This window comes from Uranotaenia lowii, chromosome 2, assembly GCF_029784155.1.
Source record: "Uranotaenia lowii strain MFRU-FL chromosome 2, ASM2978415v1, whole genome shotgun sequence".
Lineage (NCBI taxonomy): Eukaryota > Metazoa > Arthropoda > Insecta > Diptera > Culicidae > Uranotaenia > Uranotaenia lowii.
This window is the reverse complement of record NC_073692.1, coordinates 413,786,591-413,801,773: the sequence shown is the minus strand read 5'-3', so window position 1 is coordinate 413,801,773 and position 15,183 is coordinate 413,786,591. Positions and strand designations below refer to the sequence as shown.

The 15,183-nt window shown below is 40.3% G+C and overlaps 2 protein-coding genes across 4 annotated transcripts; one reads left to right on the top strand and one right to left on the bottom strand.

Annotated features, from left to right (window-relative positions):
- Window positions 1–2: 2 nt before the first annotated feature.
- LOC129741603 (uncharacterized) lies at window positions 3–15,086 on the bottom strand. 3 transcript variants are annotated; one of them, XM_055733341.1, is made up of 11 exons: window positions 14,938–15,023; window positions 14,493–14,825; window positions 10,166–10,335; window positions 9,354–10,100; window positions 5,454–8,094; window positions 4,991–5,397; window positions 4,758–4,921; window positions 2,155–2,258; window positions 1,431–2,099; window positions 1,170–1,367; window positions 4–1,114 (listed from the first exon to the last, which is right to left on the bottom strand). In XM_055733341.1, the coding sequence occupies exons 2-11, from the start codon at window positions 14,749–14,751 to the stop codon at window positions 195–197; spliced, it is 6,279 nt and encodes a 2,092-aa protein (XP_055589316.1). In that variant the 5' UTR covers window positions 14,752–14,825; window positions 14,938–15,023; the 3' UTR covers window positions 4–194. The 3 variants fall into 3 exon arrangements, 2 of the variants coding, with proteins under 2 accessions (XP_055589315.1, XP_055589316.1); XM_055733340.1 differs by having other exon boundaries at window positions 3–1,114; window positions 14,493–15,078; XR_008736461.1 differs by having other exon boundaries at window positions 977–1,114; window positions 1,427–2,099; window positions 14,493–15,086.
- On the top strand, window positions 2,396–14,453 carry LOC129741605 (RWD domain-containing protein 2A). Its single transcript, XM_055733343.1, has 2 exons — window positions 2,396–2,497; window positions 13,505–14,453. The coding sequence occupies exon 2, from the start codon at window positions 13,505–13,507 to the stop codon at window positions 14,423–14,425; it is 921 nt and encodes a 306-aa protein (XP_055589318.1). The 5' UTR covers window positions 2,396–2,497; the 3' UTR covers window positions 14,426–14,453.
- Window positions 15,087–15,183: the final 97 nt, after the last annotated feature.

Below are 15,183 nucleotides of genomic sequence, written 5' to 3'. Positions count from 1 at the left end.
AATAAATCAATAATTGTTTATTTATTTGTGAGAAAACTTCGTGTTATCCGTGATATTTAATAGAAGTGTGTCTTTTTGAAATTCAATGAAACTGTTGAATCATTCAACAAAAATGACGCTTTATTACATTTTTTTGTACACTATCATACAAACAAGAAAAAAACATCACCGAAATAATTTTAACATAACATCACCTATGTTCCCTTCACAACGGCTTCGACGAATCGGATCTCTCTATCGGCCACCAGGGCCAACAGCTCTCGTTGATTCCGCTCCAGCTTGACGACCGCCAGTCGTTTACTAGTGGTTCGTAAAGTTTTGCTGGTCAAGTGCTCACGGAATCCGGCCACTCCTTCATACCTGTAGATCACCAATGGATGGAATGGGTCATCCTTTAAAGCGTACAGCATCAATTCCGAGGCCGTCGGAAGAACCGACAGCTGAATCTGACGTGGAACCTTGCTTAGAATGGTTTGATATTTGCTGAAGGTGCCATTGGCTTGCGATGGTCGGGAATCTCGCCAGATTTCAATGGAACCATGATGTGCTGTTGTACTGTCTTCGCTTTCGGGCGATTCAGAGTTGACGGCAATGAATAGTTGATACTCGAATTTGGCCACCGCGATCGCACTGGCATGGATCGATTTGATCAGCTGAGTCAGAGATAATTTGCGGTTTGGTTGAGATCGCCACACTTGAAGCAGTCCATCTCGACTTAGTACAATCAAACGTTGGTCGATAAAGTTAGCTTGTCTGACGGCCGGAGTTACCAGCATTTGATGGAATCTCATGTAGTATACCAGATTTTCCAACTGCAAACAGTGAACTTCTATTCCGTCTGCTTTGGCCGAATACAGACCAATGCAGTCCAAATCAAATAATTTAATGTTTACCACATTACGCGGAATCGTACTGTTGAACTCGTAAATAGTCATAAACTTGGGTTGAATTTTCTTAGGCATCATGAAATCTGGAGGCTCTAGGTCGAGGAACGATTGACGATATGACTGAGTCGTTGGTTCGTTGAATTCAACAAACAGGTGTTGGACGTGACCAATGTTTATTCTCTTGGCATTGTTAACGATTAGCTTCGGAGATGTTATAGGTAAGAATCCTAGAAAAAATCATTTAATTACATAATTTTCCTTTCTTAAGAATGGAATACTAACCTTTAGCTATTCTAAATTGTTGATCCTTCTTGTGCCATCGATAGAATTCTACCGCAGTATAATTCTCTTGGTTCACGTGAGCTACTAACAGATCAACTGGTGCCGGTGACAGTGGTAACGAAATGGCGGACACACTCCGAAACCGTCCTTTGAGCGATGTTTGGACCAGGTTGAAGTGACTCAAGAAAGGCGTAACAGCTGAAATTAAACAGGAATTATAAAAACTTCCAATAAAATGATGAAAAACTTGAAATTACTGACTGTTGAAAGTTTCCACCAACGATTGCCCAACAACGTTCAAATTACGCAGCTTGGATTCATATTGCATCAGTTGATCGCCGTACTCAACTTCTTGGAGCAGCTGGTTAATGTTCACGCCGTACATAGAATTGTTTCCTAGGTCAAGGTTTTGCGTCTCCAACGGTTGCCTGAAGCTTACAGGTGTGTGGATTTTCAACGTTCCCCGATCCCGAAGAGCCAAATTTTGAACAAACTCGGAAAAGTTTTTCCCATTGATTGTGTCCACCTGCAGCGATTCAATCGACGCCGGATAAACTAGGTTTTGCTCCGGTATTTTCATGTTCACGTACAAATCACCTTCAATGATCTGTGGAACCGATTTTAACAAAAGCGTGTCCCTGTTGAAGGTAATGTTGTTCACCAGACCCGAACACTCAACGTTGCCCAGCACGCTGGCCGATTCCAGATATAAAATTCCATCGATGGTATGATTCTGTCCAAGCCGAACAGAATTGGCCACCCACTCGTTGAAATCCACTCCCTGAATTATACACGGAGCAGGACAGATTAGATTGCGAACTCGGAAATTGTCGAATCGCTTTGATCCGGTGAATGTTGCATGGGGAACATTGTTTAGCAGAATGTCCCGATGGATATCCAGCCCATTCAAGGTGGAAATGTTTAGGTTTCCTAAAACAAACATTTGAAATAAGTTTTCTTCAAGCAACGGGCGCGTGCGAATTACCATGAACTGCGACGCGATGGATGATCCAATTGCCGGTTATGGTTTGCGGAACGTCCTTCTTCAATACATGTTTATCAAATTCTGCAATGTCTATTCCAATCGACCTATAGATAAATTAACGGACAAAATTCTTATGTGAATGTATTTCGGAAGCTTAATTCAGTTTACTTCAAAAGCATCACAAAAAAAACGTGACATTCTATCTCAGTGTTTGTTGTTTGATACTGCCACCCAACTTTGCCGTGTGATTTACGCTCAGTGTACTTTATTATTGTTTTGATTAAGTTCCGCGAAGACGTTATTTTCATATCGAAATGAAACTGGTTATTGCAACTGTATAAAGGTAAGCATTCACATATAAAATAAGTTCGGAAAGTTCTGAAGAACAACAATAAAAATGCAGTTGCCCTAATCATTCCAACCAAAGACACCTTGCTCATCTGGTTGCTTTTAACGATAACGTAATCTCCGATTCAGATTTTAGGATATTAGTAAAGCGCGTTATGGTAGGCAACAAGTTAACAAGATAAACCAGGGAATGTTTTGAGTTGAGTATGTGGAAGTCCAATCCAATGGACTGTAAAGTGGTCATTGAGGTTATAGATCCTTTTTTATGAGAGAAACTTGAGCAAGTGTGTTTACGTGGGAAAGTCCTTTCCCTGGAGACCATCCAGAAAGGAAAAGTTCCAGAAATAGTTTTCAAACCGAAAAATCCGTTCGTCATTGGAAGATTAATCGAAGAGAACCTGGTTGAAAAACGAAGTGGATACTTCGTGAAGAATAAAAGTTGGTTCCTTCAAATGTATCATCTTCACTATAAACTTATACATAGATGTCAAGGCCACATCATTGCAATGATTATTTGAGGAATCAGCCGAATTTGATGAGATTGTTTTCCGCTTCATTATTGTCCAATACTGCTATACAACAGTTTGGCGGGTTCATGTCCTTTGGATAAAAATGGACAGAATTCGCTTCATACCACTTCACGACACTTTTAGAATAGTGGCATGATGCCAAACTTGGACAAAATAGTGGAGCTTCGTCGTGCTGCTGCAAGAACTGCAAAAGGCGCCTCTAGTCACTAAGATTTTTAGATCTCGTTATTTACTGTGCCCTTTGTCACGAAAGGCTCACTCCTCAGTCCGCAAGAGCAGATGGCTTACCAAACGAGATATTTGGAGGCGAACTTCGACATTTTCTTCTTCTTAAATTTGTCGTCCACATCGAACTTGATCTGGCCGGTGAAAAACTCCAACCCTGGAATTTGCTTAAAATCGGCTTTTATATACGTTTTGTCGTCCATCACACAGCAGCCATATTTTGTCAGCATCTTCTCGTAGAGCTGCCGTGCCCGAGTTATAGCCGTCGATTGTTGCCGCTCATCGCGGGTGTATGTATGTAGTCCAGCTCTCTTCTTTGCATTCTGGACGTAGCTCTGCGACATGCCGATCAACCACGGCTTGAGACGTTGGGATTTGCTGTAATCATCCGCTCCATCTTTCACTCCGTCTTTTTGCTCTCCGGTTGCGATTTTCTTCCAGTTCCTTTGCCGTGGTCCAACGTCAATCGTTCCTGGAACCGCTTAAACACTCTGGAGACGGTTGAATGGTGAATGTTCAACATTTTTCCCAACTGCCAATGCGACAGGTCAGAAAATTCCAGGTGTTTGGGAAGAATTTGTTCTCTCGACTCGCGTTGGTTCACCTCCATTTTCGATTAATCGAAAAACACGACTTCGAGTTGTAAACAATACACATCAATGAGAAAGTGTGCAAAATTTGTTTGATTTTTATCCAATGGTAAAAAAGTTATGCCCAGTTGATCGTGTCGCAATAATTTCATGTTCGCCCTTTAGCTTAGCTTAGCTTAGCTTAGCTTGATTGACTACTCACATCCACCTTTAAACATTAAACCCGAAATGCTTCATTATATTTTTTAGTAATAAACTAATATAGAACAATTCCGTTGAATTTCCTCAGTATACTTCATAAAAATTCATTATTGGTAGTACAATGATATTAAATAAAATGCATTTCGAATCCCATGATCGCAGGCGTGGCTCAGTAGAACGAATTCCACATCGCCAATGGTTGCTACTCCGTGATTGACCGAGGCCACCAATTTTGTTCAATGGTCAAATGAATGGTGTCTGAATAATTTCATGTTCGCCCTTTATGTTAAAAACAACAACCGAATAAATCTTAACACCGACACCAGTGCTTAAAAAAATACGAATGTTGGTTCGGGATACTGAAATGTATTCCGGATTTCTACATTTGAAAACGCCACATTATAATCCCCAGTCGTTAATATATCGACTTGTTTTAAAATTAAATGTTTAAAACGACGTTGGAATACACTCATAGCCATTAGATAGTAGGTGCACCAAGCCGCAAAATCAGTCTCGATGTTTGAAGGACGCAAGCAAAATGTATTGTGAAGTCAGTAGGTAGACAATAGTTTTCAAGTATTTGGCCGTGCAAACATAAAACCCAAGTACATCAACCTTCAAAACCTACACATCAAAAATGCTCCAATCTTAAGATCGATGAAAATAACGATTTTTAAAACAACAGTGATATTTTCATCAGCGTACTTACTCGATTGATCCTTTCAACTTTCCTTTCAATGTGGCCTCTTCAAAACTAGCCGTCTTAAGCATGGCTGGACCAGAGAAAATCATCGGCGTTGATACATTCTGCGGTTTCGATACGCTGAGATAAGTGTTTTGAAGTTCGTCCAGATCGAGATCGTTGATAGGACCCTGAAAAGTGCAAATAAATATGTTATTTGTAAAAATGTAGTCCTAAATTATGAACTGAAAAATGTTTACCTTTGTCAGAACATTGTTTTCAAAATTAACAGTTTGAAAACGGAAATTTCCTGTCAGCACCTCATCTCTATTGCTCAACCAAATTTCACGATGTAATTCTTCTAATCTGTAACCGTTTAGTTGAGCCACATCCGGTTGCTGATGGAAATGAACATTCCCTTGTGCCTCTACTTTGATGGGATGCTCAGAACCATTGCTTGTCACATATTCCTTCAACTTTGCGTAGTTCATATCGTTTATCTTGCTCGATACGTAAAGCTGTCCACGTACTAGTAGGTTGCCATCGACGTACAGTTCCTTCAATTGCTGTTGGTCTTTGGAACGATCTAGCACTACATCGGTAGCGAGATTAAGTCCCGAAACGACTCCGTTAACGATCACTGGTTGGTATGATACGAGTCCTTCATCTGAAAAGTACAACATTTCAAAATAATTTGTGTCACAAGAATATCTGACAACTTACTAAATTCAACCCTCTGTACACGTTCGTTCTTGTCTAAAAAGTACAGGTCCTCGACCAGGTCTTCCAGCTTCACGCCATTGATCAAGCCATCTAGAAAAACTTGTTCGGCAACTACATTCTCGAATGTTTGCGGCGCTGTGAAGGTTTGGTTGTACTCATTCATCAACCAGTTTCTACCAAAGTCGTGCTTTGACACTCCGTTTATAGAGCCGTTGAAAAACACGTTCCGTACCCTAATCGGATTCTTAAGGATCAAAGTTTCCTTCACCAGAAGGTCTTTTTCCAGGGGATCGCCGATTTTTTTCAATCCGATCAAGTCCACTCCATTCAAGGTTGCCTGGTCAACTAGAACCAATTCCCCGACTGTTAGATTGTAGAAACTTTTGGGCCCTGTAACGGTAACTGTGCTATTGATGGCTGGATTCTTCCGTAGCGTATCCTGAATCATGTGCTCTAAGTCGTATCCATAAATTGTAGAACTATTGTAGGTCTCCAGATTTTCAATGATAAGATCTTCCCGAACCGTAAGCTGACAGTTTTCGAATCGAAGTGCAGATTTAATTGGTTGACCGTGACCACTGGTCAGCAAGGAAGCCAACGGACGATCTTCGAACAGGGTTTGCTTGGCTATCGAACTGGATGCGATTAACTCTTTGAAGTGAATAGTACCTTCGATAATTTGATTACCAGTTCTCTTGAGTATAGTACTGTTGAGTTGCTTCAAGTTTACTTGATTTATCACAGCTGCATCCACACGATTACCGCGGATAGTCAGATCTCCGGTGAATATTTTGCGCCCCGTTATTCGTTGTAGTTTTCCAGAGTTTGAAGGAATAAAATCACTGGGATTGTAATCATTGAAATTATTACCAAAGGCATGCTGGACGATGATCGGTTGCTTGAACGTGAAGTTTTGCTGCGACGAAACTGCATTCAACGGCAGTCCATGATGGTAGAGATCTTTGTAGTTATATGTCCTACTAGCACCGTAGACATTTGAGGTGTTGAGCAAGCGCCTGATCGTAACGTCGCCCGTTATTTCAAAATCACCCTCGAGATAAATGTCTTCAGTTATGGTTGCAATGGGATTTAACTTGCTTAAACTACTGCTGTTGATTTTACCCTGTAGATGAATCGGTCCAAGAACTTCAATATTGTCGAAGATTTTTGTACCAGTTATCATTTGAGGTTCCGTGGAATTTAACAGTAAAACTTGAAGTCTGTCATCAACCACTGATACGTGATTGATGCGATCGGTTATTTGAAGCTTATCCATTAAAACAGGACTTATAAACTGAACATCTTGACGAACAGTTATGTAAGGCTGATCTTCAGTAGGTTCCGTCAGTACCAGAAGATTGAGATCGATTCCCGATAAGCGTTTGTTCGGGATAGTTAGATTTGCCGCAATTATGTTATCAAAATTGTAACTGGCCGTTATAACTTGATCGCCAGTATTTTTCAAAGCATTTCGGTCAATATACCCAAGGTCTACCTCATTGATTAATCCGGACATCGTCAAATTGTCAACTCTTATTTCCTTCAACCTCATCGGATAATATTCAGTAGCTCTTATCTGAGATCTTGCTTCCATCAATCGTCCAGCTTCATTTGCGTAAGACATGATCTTCTCAACTTTACTTGAGTTCAATAACGGTGTAACCATATTATTCGCTATCAACTGATCAACTAGCAGAGTTTTGTTTGTAAACGTTTGATCTACTCCTTCAATCAAAACGTTATCGGGCGAAAAATGTATGCCGTCGATTAATTTTTCTACATAAAATTCGCCATGAACGTCAATTTCTTTCACGTGAAGCTCAACATCCTTCAAAGCACTCAGGTCATCGGAAGTTCGAAGTAGAGTTTCACTGGCATAGCCATTTAAAAATTTTACCGCCAAACGCTCATCTACAATTAATCGATCTACCTTTACAACATCTCCCTGATCTGGTTCATGTGCTCTGGCTACTGGTTGCTTCTCATTGTTAACCTTCTGTGCATCCAGTTCTCTGACAAGACCACGAGCAGCGATCACTTCCGGCACTCTTAAATCACCCTTAATATCTAGAGACTCGTCCAGCCGAAGGCTACTATCGATAATTGCTTTTAAATGTTCAGCCTTATTTTTCAAAACCTGCAAATCTTTCCTAATTTTATTCAAATAATCAAACGTCTGTTGATTGAACACAAATTTATCGGTTTGCAAAACTTTTGTTCGCAAAACCTCCACGGTCGAATGTTTCAGTTGGATTTCCTTCCCAAAGCGTACAGCTTCATCGTCGACCTTCGGTAGCGCCACCAATTTCTTGTAAACCTCTTCCAAATTCAATTCAGCCAACTGTTCCGTTGTATCGCCACACCAGTTGATGAATTCGCCGTACACTTCCTTCAAGTCATTACCGACGCCATAGAGCGGCGAAAAGATGTTGGCTGTCGTGCCGAAAAGATTCCGATTGGCGATGACAATCAGACTCCCGTTGATTACGTGCCGGTAGACTCGCATCTGCGATACGCCGGCGGCAAATGCCTCTCTGGTGTAGTCGATGCGCGAGGGAGCAAACTTCCATCCGTCGTACTCGTAGATTTGCAGGGGACGACCTCGGCAGCGGATCAGCAACAGGAATTCACCATTTTCCCGCTACAACAAAAGCCAAAGCCGGTGTAGATAAGTATAGAGTGATGTTTCTGAGGTTTGTAAAACTTTTGAAGAATACGTATAGAAAATTTTTGAACTTCCAGATCGTGTTGCTGCTTTCAATAGAACAGAAGTGAAAAGCGTGTTGGGAGGAAAAAATTGTTAAGAAAGCGCGTTGGGAGGACTACTAAGTCATAAAAAATGCGTGATGGGAGAACCGCTAAGTTATCTGAAAAGCGTGTTGACAGGACCGCTAATTCATAAAAGTTAGGTGTTGGGATGACCGCTAACTTATAAGAGATGCATGTCTGGAGAACCGCAAAATTGTTAAGAAAGCGTGTTGGGGAACCGCTAAATCATAAGTGATACGTGGTGGAAGGACCGCTAAAATATCTGAAAAAACGTGTTAGGAGGTCAGGTTAGTCATAAAAAACTTGCGAGTTGGGAGGACCGTTAAGTCAGAGGAGATGCGTGTTGGGAGGACCACAGAGTTGTTAAGAAAGCCTGTAGGGAGAACAGCGAAGTCGGAAGAGTTGCGTGTTGGGAGGACCGGAAAGTTATCTGAAAAGCGTGTTGCGAGGACTGATAAGTCATAAAAAAGTTGCGAGTTGGGAAGATCGCTAAGTCAGAGGAGTTGCGTGTTGGGAGGACCACAAAGTTGTTAAGAAAGCCTGTAGGGAGAACAGCTAAGTCAGAAAAGTTGCGTGTTGGGAGGACCGGAAAGTTATCTGAAAAGCGTGTTGGGAGGACTGCTAAGTCACAAAAGTTGCGTGTTGGTAGGACCGCTAATTCAGAAGAGATGCATATTGGGAGGACCGCAAAGTTATATGAAAAACGTGTTGGGAGGACCACTAACTCCTGAAAGTTGCGTGTTGGAAAAACCGTAAAATTTGTTAAGTAAGCATGTTGGAAAGATCGCTAAGTCTGAAGAGATGCGGTAGCAACGCAAACTTATTTGAAAAGCGTCAACTCCACCCAGAGATAATGTGCCGATGTATGAGTTCATTCATTTATGCCCTACACACAAACGACGAGTACCTAGATGGCCACTCGACTTAGTAACAAACAGCGACGCTTGAAAAAAATGAACAGAATGTACATTTTGCTACACGAATTCCTAAGCGTCTTTGATTTTTGTCGCTCTATGAAAGCCAACCCGAACATCAATTCACATGTCCAACCGATGATCGCTTCGCCGTTGCAAAGCCTCATAATTACGACGATTCTTCGGGTTAGAATCAACTTGTAGCACTACTACTTACCATAACCGGAAGAAACTGTTTCACACCGTGCAGTTCGAACTTTTGGAACGGCACAAAGTATCCATCGATGTACTTGTACACGATCGAATGCTGATCGTAGTCGAGCTTGCCGCTTCGATTTTTCTTCCCAGCCCTCGAATTTCCCGTCACCAAAAAGTGCTCCCTGATGTCGCCGTGATCCAGATAAAAGTACTTGATATCGGACACCGAGTAAACGTAGATTTTCTGATGAAAGTCGAACTTTTGCCGTTCGTAATCAAACTTGAACACATCGGAAAACGTATCCTCGTCGACAGCTTCGTCATTCATCTGGTTGGCGATCGCTATGAACAGTGTCTGCTCGATCGTGAACGGTTCTATGTGGATAGAATTGTAGCACGGCAGCTCGTCGATCACATCGAAATGGTATCCGGACCAACGATACAAGGGGCAAACATTGGCCACACTCTCATCCAGGTTGGTGTAGGTGTGCGTCAGATAGATGTGGTTCCCGTGTGTCCACATGTGCACGGTATTCTGGTTCGATTGGTTAAACTTTTGCACGATTTCGGTTGTACTATTCTCCTGGATTTGAAAGACCGGTGAACCATCGTCGAAGGTTCGGTGCGTTTTCGGCGAGTCCTGTTCCTGGGCATTGTCGTAGTAGTTTACCACAGCCACGAATCCGAGCGACGCATGGGAGATGCAATCGAACTTTCTGGCTACGATCGCCGAATATTCCTTGTATTTTTGGAAATGGCCCTTTTGCTGTTGAGAAAAATAGTAAGCTAATCCATTTTTATCCGTTGACACTGGATATAAATATTACTTACACGAACATAGAATGATACCACGGTATGGTTGGCGTAATTATCTTTCGATTTTCGCATGTGAAGCGATGCTGCGAATACCGTTTGGCCGACCTTGAGCAAACATATATCGTTGGGAAAGTTAACAGGAACGTAGCCACGTTCACGAAAACCCTTCAAGAAGAAATGTTCCGCTGTAAGGAAAAAACAAACAGATTATTACCAAAAATGTTCGGCCTCCCTCGCTCCTACGTAACTCATTGTTATATCACCTCCCCCTCCCTCTTAACTTGTTTCGGAGCATTTGAATGGTGACAAGAAAGTTTCTATAGTTCGGCGAAGTTATTAATTAAAATTTATCTCGTCAAAATATGCAGAAGGCGTTGAATTAATTTAGGATCTAAGTAATCCGTGTCGTAAAACAAAAAAATAAAATTAATTCCACTGTCACACATTAACTTAACCACACGTGTATTGCAATTGGTAATGGGCAACCGGCAAACCGGAAGACAGAAATTTTTTTTGGTCACATCAAGATTGAAGGATGACCACTCGAAGCCCTGAACGAACACGGCAATCGGAAAGGACACATCAATTCCTAGGAGATGGTCCTCATCAGCAGTCTTCTAGAAATGAAGCACCCGGCGGAAGCAGTACGATCGGAGCAGGAAGCGTTCGAGTCGGCAGGAGTTCCGTTGTGTTGCCCCTCATTGAGAAGCTGCGTGGAAGAGACAATTGCACGTCGTGGGCGTTTGCGATGCGCATGATTTGATCCGCGAGGGTAGCTGGAAGGAGGTGGTGATGGTGTGCCGGAAGATTTGAAGCGGCAAGCTTTGGCCACTATCTGCCTAAGCCTAGAAAGCTACAACTACAGCTTGGTGCAGGATGCGGTTACTGTCGAGGACGCGAGGGCGAAATTGAAAACTGCCTTCCAAGATACTGGGCCAGGAGATCCGGACAATCGAAGGTCTACGACTGGCTACGTGTTCACGATGCAGGGAGGGGCCATTTCGTGGAACTTCTGCAACTTCGTGACAGTTCCAGTTCTCAATCGTAATTGTTTAAGGGGGGGTAGGGTCTAACGGGTAAAAAAAATCACCATTTTCACGATTTTTTTCTAGAACTATCGTTCAAACAAATGTATTCAATTTTTTTGCATCATACAAAGCATTGTTAAAAGAACATTCAGTATTTTTTTCGTAGAAAAATATTGAAAAATGAGCCGGTGACGGAGCACTTTCGAGGATGCCTTTTAGAACACAGGATTTGCGGTGGACACTGTATCTCAGCACAGAATCATCTGAAGTCAAAAAATCAGAGCAAAATATTTTTAATAGATGTTTTTCTGGACCCCAACGTTTTTATTTAACTCAAAAAAAAATTTATGAAATTTTTGTGGCTGTTTGAAGTAAAAACTACGATTTTTCATGAAAAAATCCGCCATTTTTTATCTGTAAAATCTCCCCAAAGTAAAAACACAAAAAAAGAAAAACGTTGGGGTCTGGTATTTTATATGTAGAAAATATGCTCCAAATTTGAAAAGAATCGGATAAGTAGTTTTCAAATGACGATGTCCACGGACTTTAAAAATGTGCTTTCGAGAAAAACGCGTTTGAAGTTTCTGCTCTTGCTTTCTTGCAGTATTAGATAGGAGGAGATAAAGGCCTATAATTTTTACAGTTTTGCTTCAATTGACTTGAAAATTTGACACAACATTCTTGAAATGTTTCACAATAAGAAAATAAAAAAATAAAAAAATCGATTTTTTGAAAGTGTTAGACCCTACCCCTCCCTTAAATCTTAGGTAAACTTCCCCGCTATTTTCCTTTAGAAAAACCACCATCAATAATCTGAGCGGCTGACTTAAATAACGATTAGTTACTTTACCTCTTTTGGAAGGGTTTTACATTGTATCGAAGGCCTTTTAATATTTGTTGCTCTCTTAATAGCCACCATTTGCTTCCCTTTTAATTTAATGAGAAAGTAATTTCTTTTCTAACAAACGGTATAAAAATTGTTTTATGATTTGAAGTTTCGTATAAGTTTATTGCATTGAGATGTTTAGAATGGTTGTTTAAATCACGAAAAAATCAAAATTTTTTAGATTTCAAAATTTTACAGATTTAGAAAAAAACATAATTTTACAGATGTTTAAACATATTTCGTCAAAAATCATGCTAAATTTTTTTTTTAGATTTCATGGATTTTCTAAATTTAATTAAGATACCTCTGGGAAAGGATTTCTAAAGCTAAATCTAACTTTGACAATGTGGATTGCTAATTTTAAAGTAAAGTGACTCAATTTAGCGATATTTGGCATGATTTCTATATGAAATTTCTGAAAATAGCCGTCCCAGCCTTTTTTCAGTCAAATCACAGATATTGTTTTTGTCGGGAACTCATGTTGGTAAGAAACTTTCAAGTTCAAGAACGAAAATAGTTATTTTGTTAATGTTTGCCAGTATTTGAGCAACGAACTTAGAAATGTCCGTGATCATCTCTACCCTTCCAATTATTTTTGTTCTTTCTTTCGGTTTCATGTACTGTGAATTGTTAAGTGCTAGTTGAATAATAGGAGAAAATTTAATCAGAATAAAAAAAAGCAATAACATTTTTTGCAAATTAAAAATATAACACTTTTGCTTTAAAAAGAACACAATAAATGCTCAAAACGCTTGAAAAAAAAATTAACATTTGAATAACTGTGAATCAAATGCATATTTCATCAAGTTACTGACATAAATATATTTTTTAAGTTTAGTATGGACTATTACATTTATCATCTATCGAGGAAAAAGTCGAAAAAGAAATGAAATTTGAGAAAGCTTCGCGGGCCGCACAATTACCTATCGAGGGTCGCGCGTTGGATTAGTGATAAAGTGTTAGAATTAGAAAAGCTTCATATTGTGATTCAAATTTCGCTCTCAGATTTCAGATTTAGATGTCAGATTCAGATTTTAGAATCTCAGATTTCAGGTTCAGATATCAAATTATTACTCATCCCTAGATTAGTGATAAAGTGTAAGAATAGCTTCATATTGTGATTAAAATTCCGTAATCCCAATTTTTAAGATTTTTCATTCAATTTTGACTGTTTTGTTTCGGATTTCAAAAATAAGTTTCAGATTTCAGATTTAGATGTTAGATTCAGATTTTAGAATCTCAAATTTCAGGTTCAGATATCAAATTATTTTTTTTATTTAAATCTTTTTTAAATTTCACCTTGGTTTCGTAAATTTCACCCTTGAGAAAAAGCAGCCTTTGGATATATCAATAATTGAGGTTAGGTGTCATTCACATTTCTTCAGCATCCACAAAAGGATTGATAACGGCTTTCTTTTATTATTTTTTTTTTGTCCTCAGATGGATGAGCAACGTTTGCAGGAAGAGGACGTGCTCAAAGATTGCCTCAGGAAGCAGCTCGACGAATTCCACATGCTATCGTCGATATTCTGCAACGCCGGCGAATTACACGTGGACAACTACAGCTTTGTGGACAACATCAGTGCCTACATCGAAGGGGAAACGAAACGTCTGGAGGCTAAGCTCGATTACCAGCTCAAACTGCCACTGTTGCAAAATGGAGAAAAGGTGGAAATTCGCGTCGATCTACCTTATCTGTATCCGGGCATAGAAGTGCCGAATTTTGTAATAAGGTCCGCTTCGTATCCCCGTGAAAAAGAACGCGCCATCACCGAACGAATAGAACGTTACGTCAGCGAAGAAGTTGTGGATCAAAGCGAACCGTACGTGTATCAGGTAATATCCTGGATTCAAGATAACTTCGAGGAGATCACCAAATTCGAAGATGATCAAAGCAGAAGTAGTAAAACTCAATCATCTGAAACTTCTGGCGAAATCATTTTTGAGCGATTATGGATCTACTCGCATCATCTGAAGAGTAAAGCTAAACGACAGACCATTCTGAAAACTGCGCGCGACCTCAACCTGACCGGATTTTCACGACCAGGTAAACGGGCCATCATTTGCGTCGAGGGTCGGCAACAGGACACGCAGGAATTTTGGCGCACTATACGGCCTTTGAAGTGGCAAAAGATTCAAATTAAACTAGTCGAATCGAAAACGGTAGACCGTTTCGAGAAACTCGACAATCGTCGGAGATTCAACGGATTTCGGGAAGAACTTTTCACCGAGGTCGGCGACGAAAACGATGAAGAAGTACCTATGAGCATGAGTTTATTCATGAAATTTCTGGACAAACATAACAGCGGGTACATTAGAAAAGAATTTTTTGGTTTCGACTCAGTTGAAGGTGAATTGTAAATACAGTTAATAGATATATTTTTTTTATAACAAATTGTTTGTTCTCTAGTAAAATCGAAATGCTTACCTCCAGCAGTTTCTGCCTCGATCAGTTCTTGCGCCGCATTTCTCTTTGTACGTGTTCCACCTTCCTCTAGACGATCTCCACCATCCGAAACTCGCAAGAACCCTAGAATACGTTTGTCAATCCGATTCTGCAGCTCAGGGGTAATCTCTAGTTCGCCCGGGCCATACTCGGCGTGGATATCTTCCAACAGGTTATGGTAGAAAATTTCTCGCATAAGCGACAGATCTGATTCTTCACCGAGCGAAGAACGCTCCTCCATTGAGGACCAATCGGTTGTTGTTTCTCCATGGACCGCGAAAATTGGCAATTTTACAGATGCAAGCAATAAAAGCACTAGGATAAGGTTTAAAACAATAAACATGATTGAAAATCTAAAGGGAACACATGATTTGATAACCGACAAAATAACACAAAACAGACGCAACGTGATCGATGTGATGATGACCTTGATCTTATCCTGCCTGGAGTGGCTAGCTAGACAAAGGGAAGTTTTCGTTCAAACGACAACGAGGTTTATGAAAGCTGCGATAAAATTATACCAGCTGAATATGTCACAGATTTTATAACTGATTCGTTACTGGCGATGTTTGGTTACTTACTATAATTTGAATATTTTTCTAATTTTTAGAAGAGCAATAAAAGCGGAAAATGAAATTTATTTCTTTTACAAATATTTAATATCTCCGGACTC